Source organism: Ammospiza nelsoni, chromosome 13 (genome assembly GCF_027579445.1).
Source record: "Ammospiza nelsoni isolate bAmmNel1 chromosome 13, bAmmNel1.pri, whole genome shotgun sequence".
Taxonomy (NCBI): Eukaryota; Metazoa; Chordata; class Aves; order Passeriformes; family Passerellidae; genus Ammospiza; species Ammospiza nelsoni.
In genome coordinates this window covers 3,414,001-3,432,475 of record NC_080645.1, presented here as the reverse complement: position 1 = coordinate 3,432,475, position 18,475 = coordinate 3,414,001, and the positions used below count along the sequence as shown (strand labels likewise).

Sequence of the window (18,475 nt, the reverse complement as noted above, 5' to 3'; positions counted from 1 at the left end):
ACTGTAAGCAAGACTGCAGTTAGGTTTTTACAGATACTTCTTCATTGCCTACTCTTTTTGGGTTTTTCCAGATTATGCAGAGGAGAAAACAGATATAAAAGCAGTGAACAGTTCAAGACCTACACTTCACATTGAACTATTTAAAAACATTCTTTAATGACCTGCTGAAAGCTCACACTTGAAAATACAACTACAAGGAGATGCCATTTTAACTGTGGCAAGCCAAGCTGGGCTCCCGTGCTGATGTGCATCTCCAAATGACACACCTGCCTGCCAGCAGCAGCAGGAGCAGCCCCAGCTGTTCCTGGGAGGCTCTGCAGGAGTGATTTCCCTGCTCTGGGTGCACACTTACCTCTCCTCCTATGGTGAGCAGGCCAGGAGCATCCAGCTTCCGTTTCTTGCGGGGGCCGATGGCTGCCAGCGCCGTCAGGTTGGCGTCCCTCTGCCTCATCTGGGCCAGCTCCTGCTGCTGCATCTGCCACACAGAAAGAAATCTCTTGAGTTTGATTCTCTAGCCTTATCTAAAAGTTATCTTCAGACCTGCAAGCATGAGGTGAAGTCCCATGTGAGCAATCCCTGAGAGCACTGTACCGCTCCCAGTACTATTCCAGCAGCCGGCCATGGAGCAATAATGAAGGTACTGAAGTTCTTGTGACTTTTCACAGGATTTCTGCTTCCAAATATCTCAACTCTTTCCAAAAACACTATCCTTTTCATTAAAAACTGCCTTATATACTAACTTATATACTTATAACTACACATCTCCAGTTTATGACTGACATGAATATCATACCAGTCACATTGGTGTTCCAACCAACACCTCTCCCAGTCCATCCTGCACTGCACTTCTGGAGGATTTTCCAATGGCAGGAAGGATGGCCAGGCAGGAAAATCCTCTTTTTCTGGGAAGGGAGAGCTGAGCTGGGCTGAGTTATAAGCTACAAACTTCCCCAGCCCTGACAAACCAGGACTGAGTCTCCATCCCAGTGTGGTTCCACCACCCAGCCCTTGGTTTAGGATGCAGGAACCCCCCTGCCTGATTTTCCATCTCCCTGTCACTCTTCTGGCACCACCAACCCAATTTGAATTGAAATACCAATTCAAATTTTAAAAAACCCTCATTTTTTATCTTATATTTATTTTGAATTTCAAACATACTTGATGTTTTCTCAAAATAATAAGATATCTCTATCTAAATGCTAGCCAAAGGTAATGCTGACACAGAACCTTTACAAACTGACTTTCCAAGTGCTTTCTGGGCTTAGGCTTTAGGTAAGAATACATTTGACCAGTTTGAAGCAGCTGCCAGCTGCATTATGTAACAATATAGCACACTACAGAAAATAGGAGAAAGTGCTCTGGCCAGCAGTGAGGCAAGATTGCATATTCACTATAAACTGTGTCATTCTTTCAGAGTGATAATGATAAGTGTCATATTCCCAACAAACTAATGTTTTAATAAATATTCTGATCAATACCACACAAGAATAGTTGATTAGGCAACACAGTGTATTATCTTAATTAGACAAAAGTATTCATATCTCTTAGCAATAATTCTTATTACTCTCAAAACTTTGGGTTTGCAAAATCTATCAACAAACTGAGGTGTTTCCTTTCTAATCCCACTGATGTCACTCTTGTTCCCACTTCAGCAGCAGTGCACAGAACAACACCTTGAGAAATTCAAGGGTGGTAATAAAAACATGGAATGATACAGGCACAATTCCTCATTAAAATGACACTGAACTGACAAGCAGAGATAGAAGTGTCTCAGCCATTACCTACACATGATGTGCACATAAAAGCAGGGCCTGAACTATCTCAACCAATGCTAAAAGGAAAGGAGGTTTAAGCAAAAAAAGTGCCAGTGTGGAGTGTCTTTTCTCCACCCACCTCTGTCCAGAAAAAGCAGATCCACTCATGCCTCTTTTCAGTGCAGCTCTCAGATGAATTCATTTGGCAGCCTGACCACACTTGTGCCCGACCAGCTTTGGTGACAGGCTGGCCAGGGAGTGTTTCCAGCTCCAGGGGATGGGGCCAGGGCCCAGCCCTGCCCAGAGCCAGGGGAGGTGACCCAGAGAGCCCTGGAGGGCAGCACCAAGGAGCTGGAGGCAGCAGTGAGGGGCCCAGAGCTGGGCACAGCACCGAGGTGTGGCCTCAGCAGTGCCCAGCACAGAGGGGCAGGCGCTGCCCTGCTCCTGCTGATCCAGCCCAGGTGCCATGGGCCTCTTGCCCCCTTGGGCACACTTTGGCTCACACTGAGGCACTGTCAAGCACCACCAGCACCTCTCCCACCTTTGTCCATGATGTGGACACTGGGACCTAACACAGCCCCAGCACCCGACAGCACTGAGCTGGAACTGGGAATGTTCAGTGCCCAGTTCACTGAACCTGGAGAACAGAAGGCCCCAGAAAGACCTCACTGGGGCTTTCCAATGCCTAAAAGGAGCTAACAGGAAAGACAGACGGGGACTTTGGACAAGGGCCTGGAGTGACAGGATATGAGGGAATGGCTTCACACTGAAAGAGTGTGGATTTGGATTAGATACAAGGAAAAAAATCTATCTCTGGGAGGTGCTGAGCTCCTGGCACAGCTGCCCAGAGAAGCTGTGGCTGCCCCATCCCTGGCAGTGTCCAAGGCTGGACAGAGCTTGGAGCAACCTGGGACAGTAAAGAATGTCTCAGTTCATGACAAGGGGTGAACAAGATGATCTCAAAGATCCCTTCCAAACCAGACCATTTTATATTTTCACATTCTTCAGAAAATTGAATTCAGTCAGAGTTTGAAACCCCATTTTGAAACCCCATTAGAGTTTGAAATCCTGTCCCTTGCTCATGGCAAGGGATGAACAAGATGATCTCGAAGATCCCTCCCAAACCAAACCATTTTGAATTTTCACATTCTTCAGAAAATTGAATTCAGTCATTTAGAGTTTGAAACCCCATTTTTCACACTTTCATGCTTTCATACATTTTGCAAGCACAGTTATTATCATAACTTCAGTATAACATTATCTAAAAATACATCTCTCATCTACGGGGTAAAAGAATTTCCTAAATACAAAAAAGCAACATAGAAAAATATCTCAATAATAGTGCAAAGGTCTATACATACTTCTCTTTGCCAACTCATATTAGGTTTTTAGCTCAAATATCTTTGGCTCTGTTCCAGATTAAATGCCAGTTAGGCAGAGCTGCCCGCTTACCCTTTCAAGGTAGATAGCAACAGTGGTGAGCTCTAATCATTTACAAAGGTCATGATCGGAAGCTAGCCCGTGAGCAGTCATTTAAAATTCCATTGATCCCTATTTGTAGTCAGGGAAAGAAAATGGACATTTCAGCTGTATTGTAATTATGAGGCTTCAAGGCAACTGTAAATAGATGTGCAAATCTAGATACTGGCAAATACCTTAGAGAAGAAATTATTACTATAGTATAACATATATCCAGGAAAGGTTGAAGATAAAACTGCATATAAAAAAAGATCAATCATCTTTTTGCTAATTTGCCTTGCTTGCCAGCCTACAAGGGTTATCACAATTATCAGAAGTCTGATGAATATTTAAGCAAAGGCCAACTGGCTTAGAGTGATCTCAGACGAAGTTGTCAAGCTTTGCAGAATAAGAAATTCTGCACTGGAGTAAGTATTCGTTTCCTGGGAGGTGCAGGTCAGAAATACAGTCTGATAGATAACTGGTATTATGCAAAGGTTATATGAATATTGTATCAGTGTCTTATCCAAAGTCACCATTTGCAAACCCACAGGAAGCTAATACTGTGCTACCTGTACTACACTACACCCCGGCTGTTTCCACGTGGAATATCAGCACATAGTGCCTCTTGTTGAGATTTTTTGCACATGAAAATTGTAAAGCAAAAGGTGCCACTTCTCTAAATTTCCCATGGTGGGATAAATCTTGCCCTCACTTCGAAACCTGCAAATTGGTTTTACCAAGAAACTATGGAATAGCTACAAGAATCTGCAGAAAGCTTTGCACACATCTATTCCTCAGGTTGTCTTCTCTTTTTTGATCAGTGAGAAACACTAAAGATGGTTCTTGATATCACATACTAATCTTGACAAATGCACAAGATGTTCCACTACCTGTAATTCATCCCCAACAGACAGAGCCAAAGGAGCTGAGCTCTGTTCTACCCTCACTGGGTGAATTCTGCTAGGACTTCATTCTTCACCTGCCTGTGTCTCTCACCCCACATCACCCAGCCTGTCTGTGTCTGCCATAGGCTCTCCACACAAGGATCCTCCTCCACTATGTGCCTCACTTATCATCAAGCCCCAGTGGGCTGAACAGACATTCCTGTAATACAAATAAGGAATATGCTGCTAGGTACAAAAGATGCAGAAGGAAACACAACACAGTTTCTGATACTGGTTTAACAGCACACACTGTGGTAAACTACAGCAGGAAAGAATAACCTTATTTAACCTTCATGAATGCTGATCAAAAAATTTCTAATACATCAAACACATCATCAGTGAGATCACAGGATCCTGATGTTTTATAACATAGAGGCTGAAGTGTTGAAAATACTTGATAAATACTGTATTGCACAAATTCTCAACAATCTTTTATAAATTAGCACTGGTGGTTTTTTATGCTATCTTTAAAGCCCATCTGAAAGCAGAGAATCATAAAATTACATTTAAAAATAATCAGAAGAGTTATGATCCTGATACTGACTCCCAACAAGCCTTCAGCTTGCAGAGGTCAGCGTATTCCAGCTGACAGGAGAGCCTCTCTGCACACTATCAACCATGAAGATGCTTACAAGAAAACATCTTTGCAGTTTATGGATGCTTACTAGCAAGACATTTAAGAAGACCTTATTAAGATCCCAGACCATCCTTTAATACCATACCATTATTGGCTTCTTCATACTCCTATTAAAACTTTATCTTATTTTCCAAGTCACATACTTCTGTTTCTTCATAGCCTACATTACATTACCTGCACCACTCTCTTTCCTACCCATCATCTGCCTTTTCATGAAAAATATTGCCCCCAGTTGTAACTTCTGTTCAAAACAATTTTTTACAAAAGCAATATCTTGGCTTTGGTTCCAAAGAAGGGACACTGCACCTTGTGCACCAGATGCACACCCTGGCCTGTGGAGGCTCTTCTCCCCAGAGCACTCTGGAATCACATCCTGTGTCAAGTGGAAATGACTCTGCAACCAGCCTCTGAATCCTCAGCACTAAGAATAACAGGAATTGAATGTCCCCATCTTCAGTGTTCTGAAATTACTCTTAGAAGTACCTGTAAAACTAAAGCTACTTATGCTTCTGACTTTACATGATCAATTATATTTTCAAGCTAACATAGCAGCCTGTTTCTACAATAGCTTATCTTCTAACTATGCCAGTTACTAATTACTGGATATTTAAACAAATGAAGCACCTGTTACTATCTGTACATCCTGATAAAATAATTTCCTGTTACTTAACATGATTTACCAGAAATGAATCTAACTCACTACATAACCAACAAGATGCAACTGTTTGACAGCTGCATTCATTCACACTCTTATTTTCATATTGGGCTCCTGATGCAAAATCTTTCTTTAACTTGCCTTTATCACAAATAATATGGACATATTTATCAATAGCATATCAAAATGTCTGCCCTCTGGGAAGAAAGCAATGCTTCAATTCAGAACCACATTCATTAACAAAAATTAAGTTTTTTGAAAGTAAAAATATTTCTCTAAAACACAAATATTCCAATATATTATATAAGTAAAATGCTTACAAATCAGATGCTGTTCCTTACTCCTTATCAAATCCAAATGTATTTTTAGCATGGGAGGTCTCTCATTTGATGAAAAGTACACCATAAGAACAAAGCATTATTTTGAACACTGACATTTTCTTGTGATGGTGGCACAGCATTAAAACCACAGAAAGAACACTACTTCACCACTTTAATAAAGTGAGCTAACCAGAGAAGTTCTAGAATTTTAGTTTGTTTTCTGCAGATCATTATTTGTTATGATACATTTAGGTATTTCAGAAAGAAGTGCCACAAGCCATATGCCACAAGGAAGACAGCCATATGTCTATGTGAAGTATCAACACTAGATCTTAAAAGCTAGGTTTAGTAATTTCCAAAAACCAAGAATGCACTTATTTGTCAGGCAAAACCCAGGCAAAGAGAAGTGAGCTTTGTCTAAAGCAGAAATGTAGATGAAATATAGGTATGGGCTGTAGATGCTAAGGACTAAGAGCAATTTCCTTCCATATGATCAGAAAGTAAGAGGACAGCTGGAACTCCTAAAAAATCTAGTCTACATATAAATACCTTCAGAAATTAAAGAGAGAAGAGGGAGTGGGATCACATGAGAGAGAGAAAGGTCAAGGAGGTGGTTCTGTGCCTACAGGCAGAATTCAGGGATGTTTTTTGGCCTAGAAGGAAAATAACCCAGTGACAGAGACACAGAGATGATTGCGAAGATAAAGAAGAAAGAGCTTAAGGAAGTATTCATGTATGTTTAAACAGTGCCAATACAGGATTTGATAAGGGAATAGAAGCCAAATTGTAAAAGTAAGTTTCTGTAGTCTCAGAGCTAACTCAGCCCACCAGGATCTACATTTTATCTACTCACAATTCCCAACCTAGCTCGGAAACACCACCTAAGGAGAAAGGAGAGGAGGCTCCCAGCACCACAGCAGCTATAAATATCAACAGCATTCATGGGTGAGGACAGGCAGCAGTGAACCCCGAGCAGGAACCTGGCAACAGAGGGTGCTAAATGGCAGAAATGTTTGATGAAAGCAAGATCATATAAACAATGATTTAAGCATTGATTTCTAGCCAATAAGCATCAATGGAAATCCCTCCTAATTCTGTCTGCGATGGATGGCTTAATTCCTGATAACAGGGTCATATGCTGAGAAAAACCTGTCTTAATTGATGGCTCTGTAACATGTATCTATCAGTCTCAGACACTGATTACACCCCCTGGAAAAACATCTTTTCTGCTCAGGAGTGCCTGAAATGTGGAACCATTACACATGTCCTAAGATGGCCACAACAGAAGGTGCAATTAAAAATGAAACTCATTAAAAATATTGGCAGGAACCTCATGAAGTCCAGGACAACGATGAAGAAGGATGGGTGCCTCAGTGAATTTCAGGGAGTCTTGCAAAGCAGCCTGTGTGTGCAGCAGCCCTGTGCTATCCCGCAGCCCTGGCTCTGAAATCCTTCAAGGTCAGCACAGCCCCAGTGCCTGGTAAGGAACTGCTCCAAGCACTGAAGTACTGCAAAAATGCCACACCAGAGAGCTTTCACCTGTGCAACAGCAGCTCATGCACCAAACACATTCTGTGAGACTTTTAAACATTCACAGCTCTGACAAATTGTATCTAATTTTGTTCAGTACAAAGCTGGATGCTGCTCCTTCCCAAGTGTTCTCCCACAGGTCAGTAAAAGCTCCAGCTGTCCCTTGCAATGGTTGCACATGTAGCTGAACCAGATCAAGATTCTTCTTTACTGTGAAAGGTGTTTGTCTGTTGGGTTTTGGTGAGGGGAGTTTCTTCTTTTTTCTTACCCACACACTTTTAACAGCAGCTGAAAATTATTGCATAGCGTTAGGAAAAAAATCACCCTGGGCAAAGACCAAGCTGGGAATGTTTCAGCCTCAAGATGACTGTTTCTCAAAATAATGAGCATCTGAACACAGTTCTGGAATCTTAACTGGGGTACTTTGGACCAAGCATCTTTCCTACAACAGACATTTCTGTTTATTACATCTAATTTCATTATGTTTTACAAGTTTAGTCAAATTTTCCATTTCAACGTGCCCTATTACTTTCAAGACAATGTGTCAAACTCTGATACAGAAAATGCCAGGTGCATCCTGCCTTTCATTTTTATTTTTCCTTGAAATAAAAAGACTTGAAATCTTAATTTTCACTAGTCTTGTACAGTACACAGTCAAATGGGATTTTTAAAACAATTATCCTTATATCTACAATTTCATCCACTTAGTACTCAAGACTTCATACTGTCTGAATTGATATACATATATATATATATATGTGTGTGTGTGCATATATATATATATATATATATATATATATATATATATAATAGTCACAGGTTTAATTTTCTTGGAAGTATCCTTAACAGCTGACTCATAATTTATAAAAAATCAAAAGTATGAAGAATTTGAGATTTGATTTTAAACTCTTGTAAATTTTTAACATACTGGGTTACATTTTTTGATTTTCCAAATACAATGCACTATCATTTAATCATTTATTAACTTAAACACATTTATTTCTGTAACAGTCCAACAATTTCTTAAGCTACATATTCCTGTTTAGAGTCACACAGCGTATGATAAATACTTAAGGAAGATATCCCTCAAACACGTCTGAAAGAGTTTTAAAACAATGGAATTTTTGTCCATCCAGTAACTTTAATCATTACATTCCTGCACTCCTCAGAGTCTGTTGTTTGAGCTCCAGTACCATTTCTCTGATTTTGGTTCTACTATTCCTCAAACTATTTCTCTCCAGTAGCACCAGTTCCAGGCTCTCCTATGCTAAGCTATTTTAAACCTTTCAATTTGTTAGGTGCTGTAAGAGCACATGGCAGATTTGCCAAGCCAAATCTGAGCAAAGCCCATTTGAGCCAGGGGTTTCTGAGGCACAGACAACTGGGCAGGATCAGCACTACTAGAGCTGCAACTTACTGGAGTGTCCATAACTTACCTGTAGAGAGATCAGAAAAAAACTCTGAAAAAAATCCCCATAGATCTGTTATTTTGTTATTTATCAGTCCTAATTTTATTTTGGAGCAAGGCAATCACCAATGTTCTCAAGGTGTTCCTCAAAGGACACGAGAGAGCATCAGTATGGCTGGGAAGAACATGAGCCACAGAGCTCACTGGGGCTGCTCAGCTCAGGAGCACCCAGTGGCACAGCCTCACTCCCAGGGCTTGGCAAAAAAGATGGAAAAGGTATTTTCCCAGGCTCTTTGCTCATCTAAGTGGGGGTTTACCATACTCTCCAGATTTCTAGAATCTTCTCCTTTCCCCCTGAAGTGAGACACTGCGTGAGGACTCAAACTGATGTTTGAACCAAGACAAGGGAGTAAAACACACAGTGAAGGCCTGAGTGGAGCTCAGTCACGTCGAGAGTTACAGACTGAAGCAATGAGAGCAGGAAACCTGCTGAGCTGTGGCTCTGGGACAAGGGACAGGAACACTGGCATATGGGAGGACACTCCACAAAGAGTGGGCTTTTCTAAAATCATGCCCTGGAAAATAAGAGTGCAAGCAGTAATCCCAAAGGTTGTGCTGCCCACTGTAACACAGGGCTCAGTGCTGGACTAGAAGGTGACCAACTGCCCTGCTTTTCACATGGCAGGTATCCAATAAACAAAAACTCCATTGTTTTACAACTCTTTCAGAGGTGTTTGAGGGATATCTTCTTTAAGTATTTATTATACCCTGTGTTACTCTAGATAGGAATATGTAGCTTAAGAAATGGTTGGACTGTTACAGAAAATACCCTGCAAAGACTCTTCCATCATCTGAGCAATACAACAGCTATTTGGATGGGGAGAACTCTCCATGGCTGCTGCAACTTTGTGTTAGTGCTAGGGGAGTCAGATCAGGAATTTTGCCTGCACCATCTTCTACATGCATCAGGAATTGCAAGCAGAGCACTTTGGTTAGTTTTATTTCTGTTCATCTCTGGCCCTACTTGAAATCTGAATTAATTAAAAAGCAGTACACCAGAACTGCACCAGGAAGATGGAAGAAGTTCTTGGCTGGTCTATCAATGAAGCCAGCTGAAGACCAAAGCACACAGGAGGATCTCATCATCCCTGAAGAGTGACAGTATTTCATACCATAAAATTTCAAATCAGCCTGAAGCATTTCCCCCATTTTTTTCCAAATAAGTATTTCTATTTTTTGGTAAAATTTCTCTGGCTATATTCCATTAGCACAAAACTTCAGAATAGCAGAAATTTTAAGTGCATTTAAAATAGCAGGTAATCAGAAATTCTAGTAAGAGGCTTTATTAACTAGATTATTCCAAAAGAAAATGCCCAGATTTTGATACCAGTCCTCTAGCATTCTTATGGGAAATCTGCATCTTGAAACTGCCAGCCTCATTTGAGGAAATGAGGCAAATGTAGCAATCTACTAAAAATCATTTGGCTGTAATAAGTAATTTTAATCAAACAGTTAGAGAGAATGGCATTGGAGTTAATGTCTGAAGTGTCATAAACAGATGGGGAATGTGCAGTGTAGCGACTGGTTGTGCACTTTTAACGCAATTTCCTCTTCTGCAGTCTGGATCGTGGTTTGATCAAGTCTAAGTGACATGACAAAAACAAATTTAATTTATTCTGAAACTATATTCAACTAAAGAATGCACAATACAGCAAGTGTGCTGCTCTGCTGGAAAGTGAGGTTTGAGGCACAGCAAAACACCGGGAACAAAAATAGCCACACGCCCACCACCTTCTTCCCCTTAAAAGTTGTGGGGGTGGTGCTGGGGGTGCACTTGTAAAATGGAAGTTCCACTGGGGATACAAAACAAGCTTGAATTTAAATAATCTACATCTTTTCTATTTTAGACTGAGCTACAGCAAAACCGCTGCTGCTCATTTGTGCTGCAGATCAAGGGAACAACGCACCACAGTGTGGGGACAAAATATTTCAAGCAATTTCTCAGACACTGACAAGTAGTAAATTAGGGAATCTTGTAAGTACAATACAGTAGTCATCCCCTTCTATTGATCACATATAATTTACATCTTACAAAGATGTGAATTCTTGCATTCTCACTCCACAAGGAAAATCTCAATGATTTATTCATTTCAAATAAAAAATAGAAGGTAGATGAGAAGAATTACTTCACAGGCTGCAGCTTTCTCAGGGCACTAGTGCTAGGCTCTTCTTTCGCACTGCCCGAAGGGCCTTTGTGTGCAAGTCCCTCTAATTAACAAGGTGAATCATGCAGCAGTTCCCTAATTAGTGAACATGACAAGCCAATGGAAACAAGCAGACAGACCTGGCGCACAGATATGGTCAACAAAAGGCACAGCAACACACCATTAAAAAATGCCTATTTCAAGTAAATAAAATAGCAAGAGAACTAGCATAATGCTTAATTTTCCTTTTCATGTTTTATGCTTATTCCTCATTTATTGCAGATATAAATAACGACACAAAAAATCAAGGTTTCCAACTGCAAGTCACACCACTTCTCCAAAATCAAAGACTACTTATCCTACGTGAATAAGCATCTGCTCAAAGGGCATTATTTGTTTTCTCTCTTGTTTTTCTGCTTTAAAGAACTGCAGTCACATTACACGCTTAGGACTTTAAAATCCATTAATTAATTCTATTCAAAATTATTTTTTCTTGAAATCCTTTTTCACGAATAGATGAAAGGAGTGCAATAGTTGCACAATTATTGCATTTTAAAAAATGCCTACATTCCCAACATGTCATAATTTCTACCTTTTGTATGAGAATAAATAAATAATATAAGTGAATAATCAAAGAATCAGATTTGCATTAGAAAGGAAATAAGATGATCTAAAATGTACCTCCGTACCTTCCTCTTTCCAAGTAAAATATTTTTAATCTCTCACTCTTCCTTCTGCTTTTCCTAAAAACACTCATCCCATCTCCAAAACAACACAAGAGGGTTAATTAATTTTCAATTTATTGCATATTGAACCTTTGATTTAAATTTTTACAATCCTTCAATATATTACAATTCTAAAATGTGTGTCACCACCAGCAGAATGTAATTCTTCACAGAAAACCTCCACTATGCTTTTTGCTCTCTATTCCTTGGCATATTATCATAAGTAAGGAGAACTACAGATGATATCCTCATTACAGGCTCCTCTTTCTCACAGTCTTGGGGGAGAAAAAATTCTGACTTTTCTCTTTGAATTGTAAAGGTAGAAGGGTAAAACTTCATTATGTTCTAAAATTGATGTTCAAAATCCTAATCTCTAAAATCCCACATTTTTCTGACCAGTCTAGTTTAAAAACTATGAGAATTAAAATACTGTCCTCTAAGAAATAATTGTTCTACTGCCCTTAAAGGTTGTTTTTTTGGCCAGAAATTTGAAGAATATTTAATGATGTTCCATTACAGAACTGGCCAGCTGTTTCAAAGTGGTTTTAAATTCACAATCAACACTGTCAGGGATGACAAGGAGAACACTGGAATCACCACTGGTTACTGTGCTCATTTTCCCCTTCTTGTCTGTGTGCACTTCCCAACTTTTCTCGGACCCCACCCAGCACACCCTGCCTAGGACAGCTCAAACCCAGGCTGGAAGTATCCTGTTCTAACATCAAGGCACAAAGGAAACTCTGCTAGCAAGTGAACTCAGCTGTGCCATATGCAGGCAGGAAGGGTTCAGCAAGCAGCCTGTCACAAAGGCTTACTGTTGCACAGAGCAGTGAGCAGGGCTCTGCGCCGTGCCGCTCGCCCCAGCGCTGCACACAGCTGGGCTGCTCGGGACTGCTGCACACCCACACACTCCCTGCACGGAGATCCTCCACCTGCAGCAGCAAAATCAAGGAGATGGGACAGACACCAAACAGACACACCCGGAAATCAATGCAAAATCACAACGTTTGATTGGCTAGGACTGATTTCCAGATAAATTGCATACACATATATCGCCAGCCAGGGTCCATGTAAAATTCACCAGCAGGACAGGAGTGCTGGGAACGTGCCTTGAGCTGTTTGATTTTCCAGCATCAACCTCATTCCATGGTTATGGCAATGGGAAGATGCCATCAGCTCACATACCAGACAGCAGACAAAGAATGAAATATTAAAAAGTTTTAAACTTATAATAAAGCTCTGTGTATTGTGTTTTAAAACTCACAAGCAAATATTGTATTCAAAAGCAGCAAACATTAACCAAAAATACATATATATACATATATAGTATAATACATATATAGTACTTAGATAAAACATATTTATATATAAATACATATATAGTCATTAGATAAAACTACTGTCAATATCCTTTTGCTTTGTGTAATTAGTCAAAAAACTTTTAAAGTAAGTTGTAACATTAAGTTCTTTAACTACTGCCTAAAATGTAAGCTAATAACATCTTCCCGTTTTCATAACCATGTAATAAAAGTAATGCTAAAAAATAAAACAACTCAAAACACATTCCTAACAATCCCATCCCGTTCCTAACTTGTACATAAACTCCCAACCAACAATAAATGGTGTTCTGTGGGAGGACTGAACTTATGATTTTTAGATTATGAGACTGATGCTGGAAAATAAAGCAGCTCAAAGCACGTTCCTAGCAGTCCCATCCTGTTTGTGATTTGCACACAGACCCTGGCCAGTGATAACATACACAGGTTATTTTATAGATACAACTGCAAAAGTATTTTGCATTTAAGCAAAAATGTTAGGTGCAGCCGATAACAATAAATCCTAATTGTCCACAGGAGTTGTTATGATATGAGATGATATCTAACACCAGAGGACAAATTCTGTTTGTTTTGGATATTGCTACTGATGTCAATAGAGTTGTTCCATAGTTACAGTGGTGGGGCAGAAGGATTCAATTATAACATTTAAATATAAAGGACACACATTTAAAAATGGCAGGAGCAAAAATGCACTCAAAGGTGTATTTTATTTGACAGGGCAAAAATAAAAATATCACAGAACAGTCAGATCATTCTCACACTTGCTACATAGCCTACTACATGTCCTCAGCACTCCTGAATGCTGGCATGCCTGCTAAGGCAGACATTTCCTTACCTACTGGATATAGGATGTTTGTTTTTCAAATTTCAGTACTTCCCAGAAATTATTTCTCCCCATAGCTAGATGGACAGATGAATATTTTTTAACTGAGGAATTATTTTTAAAGCCTCAGTTAAAATTACCTGGGGATATTTATGAAATGTACACTTATGACTTTTTTTCTTTTGTGTAGCTGAGCAGATCACAGAAACCATCCTATATTGCAATGTTAACAGAAGCATCCATTGACAAATTTAAGAAATATATGCATTTTAGATAGCATAACAATGTAGAAGGTATTTAAATATTATAGTAGCTCTCTATCCAAATCATCAAATAAATAAAGGAGCAGAACACTGTCACATATTACTGAAACCCAGCACCTTGTACTGAGCACCATGACTGCACACAAACACACAGAAGTTTAATTCAATAGCTAAGCAGTTTTTACCTCTATGTCAACTACCAGATTAAACATTGACAAAACTGGAATAAAGAAATGGTCTCAGGAAACTTTGCCAGTCTCTCATGGCCTGAAGTTGCCTTTCTCCTCTGCCAAAATTCAGAGTATTGTTTGATTTCTGCACCCTAAAATAAGGTAGAAGTTTTCAATCTGAGATTTAATTACAGAAGCTCATAGGGTGAGCTAATGGAGCTCCATATTCTTTAGGTGTTTCCATGCAACCTCAAGGTCTGTATCACCCTATCTTGCAGCCACCTAGATCACTAAAAAGGTAAAAACAGCAAAAATATTCAAACACTTATTTCTTAGAGGGTGGAAGAAATCACAGAATCACAGAATCACAGAATTTTCAAGACTGGAAGAGACCTATAAGATCATCTAGTCCAGCCGATGTTCTAACTGTTCAACTAGATCATGGCAGCAAGTGCCACATCCAGTCTTTTTTTAAATTCTTCAAGGGATGATGCCTCTACCACCTCACTGGGTAAATGATTCCAGTTTCTGACCACTCTTTCTGTGAAGTATTTCCTTCTAACTTACATCTAGCTTGACGCAACTTGAGACTGTGTCCTCTTGTTCTATCTGTTGTCGCCCGGAGAAAGAGGCCGACCCCCAGCTCACCACAGCCACCCTTCAGGAAGTTGTAGAGAGTGATGAGGTCACCCCTTAGTCTCCTTTTCTCCAGGCTGAACAACCCCAGCTCCCTCAGTCGCTCTTCATATGGCTTGTGTTCCAAGCCCCTTATTAGTTTCGTTGCTCTCCTCTGGACACGCTCAAGTAACTCAACGTCCCTCTTAAAGTGAGGGGCCCAGAACTGGATACAGTACTCCAAGTGAGGCCTCACCAGTGCCGAGTACAGGGGAAGAATGACCTCTCTGCTCCTGCTGGCCATACCATTTCTGATACTGGCCAGGATGGCATTGGCCCTCTTGGCTACCTGGGCACACTGCTGGCTCATATTCAATCGACTGTCAACCAGCACCCCCAGGTCCCTTTCCACCTGGGCACTATCCAGCCACTCCATCCCCAGCTTGTATCGGTACAGGGGGTTATTATGGCCGAAGTGCAATCATCCCATACTTTTGTTTTCTGACACACACAAGAGATTCCTGAACATACTGCTTAAGAAGGAAAGACTAGCAAATGCTGATGACAGACCATGATTAAAAGAGAACAATTTTGCTGAATAGTGAATTTACTGCTCCTCCAAACAGGAAGCTGAAAGCACTTGACTCAATTAAACAGCAGCATATACAGTGAAGTGATGATGTGTATTCACTAACCTTCCCAATCATTCCCTGCCACACAAAGGCAGGGCAGAAATCCTGGAAATTCCACAGGTACCCCTTGAGGGGAGCCCAGCTCACCTGTCCAGAGCTGGCAGGTGCCCTCTGCAGCCACTGAATGCTGGGCTGCCTTAGGACTAAGGGCTCTGTGGAAACACAACTCAGAATTTAAACAAGGTTTTGAAAATAAATAGAAAAATTATCCTATTTCTCATAAAAACATGCTATCTTCTCACCAATTTCACCTCAAGTATGTTTCTAGTGGAGTGAACATTCTGCTCTTCTCCTGCTGTCCTGAACACAACTAACACCTGAGTTTAGCACTTATGCTTTGTTTTCCTATTGAGTATTTTTGACACTTTCCTAAAGCTTACTTAAATTATCTGACATGTTTGCCAGATATGAGCACTTCTACCAGGACAAATCTTTTTATTATTACGATTTTTATTTTTTTTAAATAATAGATTTTCAAGGACCTCACCACATGAATATGGCTTTTGGCCATTAAGAGAAATCTTCAGAATCTACAGGGTGTTACTTCTGTTTCAAGAATATAAATGTCTGTTCTGGATATAAATACATTTTCTACTTGTGGAGGGAAAGGACACAGCAGTGTAAGAGGCTGCTCTGTACCTCATGGCTGTGCAGAGTCAATAAACCCATGAACTGTAATTGCACCACACTGCTTTTCAACTTGCTTCCCTTCAGCCTTACCCAATACTGAGGTAGCAGTTTTTAGGAAGCTGTAACACCTCAGTGTACAGACACTCATCAGCATAAATGCATTTAACATATCTTCCCATTCTAGGAAATCAGGTATTTATGCCCATTTCCATGGAAATCTAGAAGTTAAGCACCAATTCAGCAGCAATTTGTAATACTAAACAAAACCAAAACTCTTACAAATCATTACTCAACTGCTCAGTAACATTAAAAATACATTAATACCTTTCAAGTGTTTACATTTTTGAGATAATCATACCTACCTTTAACAAAACTATTTGAGGGGAAAACATTCTATATTGTGAATGAAAATAAGATATTTTATTTATTTAAAAGATTACTACTACTACTGCAGGCTAACTACTTTTTCAAGGTATGTTGAGCAGTATCTCATTATTCAGCTAAGATGATGTAACTCTTTCACAGGCTGACACAGTATTTTTGAACGACAAGACAAAACTAAAAATAGGAAATACATGCTAACACACCTTTCATGACCCCTGCATGTCACTGCCCAGCCACCTAGCCTGTAGCTTAGAGAAGAGCTGCATAAAAGCTAGCTACAGTCAGAAATGTTGAGTGTTTAGTTAACCAAAGTGGACACTTTTTACCGTACTGCTAATGGTATTAAATATTCTCAAAAATGGGCTGGCGAGGAAGTTTTAAATTACTCTGTTTAAAATTTTACTACTGCATTTCAACTTTTGCTTTAACTGTACTCCCATGAACTCTTTCAGCTTCCACTACCAGGTTAGAAACAGATCCCAGATTTTACGGAAAGCAGTGTGCTCTAAGAAATGTACACATTGCAAACGAGGTGCTGCCCTTGTGAGAGAGAGCAGCGAACATGTGAGCACTCACCCAGACTGCGGCCGGGAGGCGGCTGCGGGAGCAGGGGAAGGTCAGTGCGGGGCCTTCATAAAGAGGAGCCGGGGCAGGGACACGGGAGCCGGGATGCGCAGCCACAGCTCGGGTGGACAGGGACACAGGGAGCCGGGATGTGCAGCCACAGCTCGGGTGGACAGGGACACAAGGAGCCGGGATGAGCAGCCACAGCCCCTCACAGGAAAAGGGACACGGAGCCGGGATGAGCAGCCTCAGTCCCTCACAGGAAGGGGCTCACAGGAGAAGTGATGAACAGCCCCAGCCCCTCAGAGGAACGGGCACACAGAGCCGGGATGAGCAGCCCCAGTCCCTCACAGGAAGGGGCTCACAGGAGAAGTAATGAACAGCCCCAGCCCCTCACAGGAAGGGGCACACAGGAGAAGGGATGAGCAGCCCCAGCCCCTCACAGGAAGGGGCACACGGAGCCGGGATAAGCAGCCCCAGGCGCAGCCCCTCACAGGAAGGGGCACACAGGAGAAGGGATGAGCAGCCCCAGCCCCAGCCCCTCACAGGAAGGGGCACACGGAGCCGGGATGAGCAGCCCCAGCCCCTCACAGGAAGGGGCACACAGGAGAAGGGATGAGCAGCCCCAGCCCCAGCCCCTCACAGGAAGGGGCACACGGAGCCGGGCGCTCGCCTCCGTGCCCTGAGGGCAGCGCATGTGACGCGGGCCCCGCAGGATCCGGGGGCAGATGAAAGCTGGCAGCTGTGGCTGCCTCGGGCGCTCCAGGCTGCCAAACAGGGCTTACAAACACGTTAGCTCGGCAGCAGAATTAAAGCCCTCATTCAGGTTTGTTTTGGAGTCAGAAACCAACGCGCACAGAGGGGATGGGGGAAAATTTGCCCTGCAGGCTTGAGCCTAAATACACCTTGACCTCCCCCCACCCCCGCAAGCTGCTACAGAGCAGAGCAGGCTTGACTAAGGGGCCAAATCATCTAAATAATAATTCATGTTGTTGTCCAAGCAACCTCCTCAGCTCCTGACAAGCAGACACAGCTGACATTTGCTGCCCTCTACTTATTAAACAGGCAATCATATTCTAAAGTGTGGTTATTCAGCCAAATTAGCACGAAAGTAAAATCTGTTGCAGTGCTCAGTTAAAACAGTTACGTGAATTTTCCACATTCACAGCTTGCTCCAAACAGCTTTTTTTCTTTTTTCTCCTGTCTATGCCAGTGTGATAAATTGTTCTGAACAAGGTTGTTTCTACCTGAGGAAGACCCATATTTAGACAGAATACCACTGAAGCAAAAGGAGAACTGCAAATTCAGTCTTGACCTCTCCCCTTGCACAAACTCATCTGGTATATATATATGTATACA

At 41.3% G+C, this 18,475-nt stretch overlaps 1 protein-coding gene across 1 annotated transcript in view; it reads right to left on the bottom strand.

Moving 5' to 3' along the window:
* Positions 1-18,475, bottom strand: part of LOC132078916 (transcription initiation factor TFIID subunit 4-like) — a 154,035-nt gene that overhangs the window by 48,276 nt on the left and 87,284 nt on the right. The window contains exon 14 of the mRNA XM_059481256.1: positions 353-475. Coding sequence (XP_059337239.1) covers positions 353-475 — 123 coding nt within the window. The remainder of the gene's footprint in view (positions 1-352; positions 476-18,475) is intronic.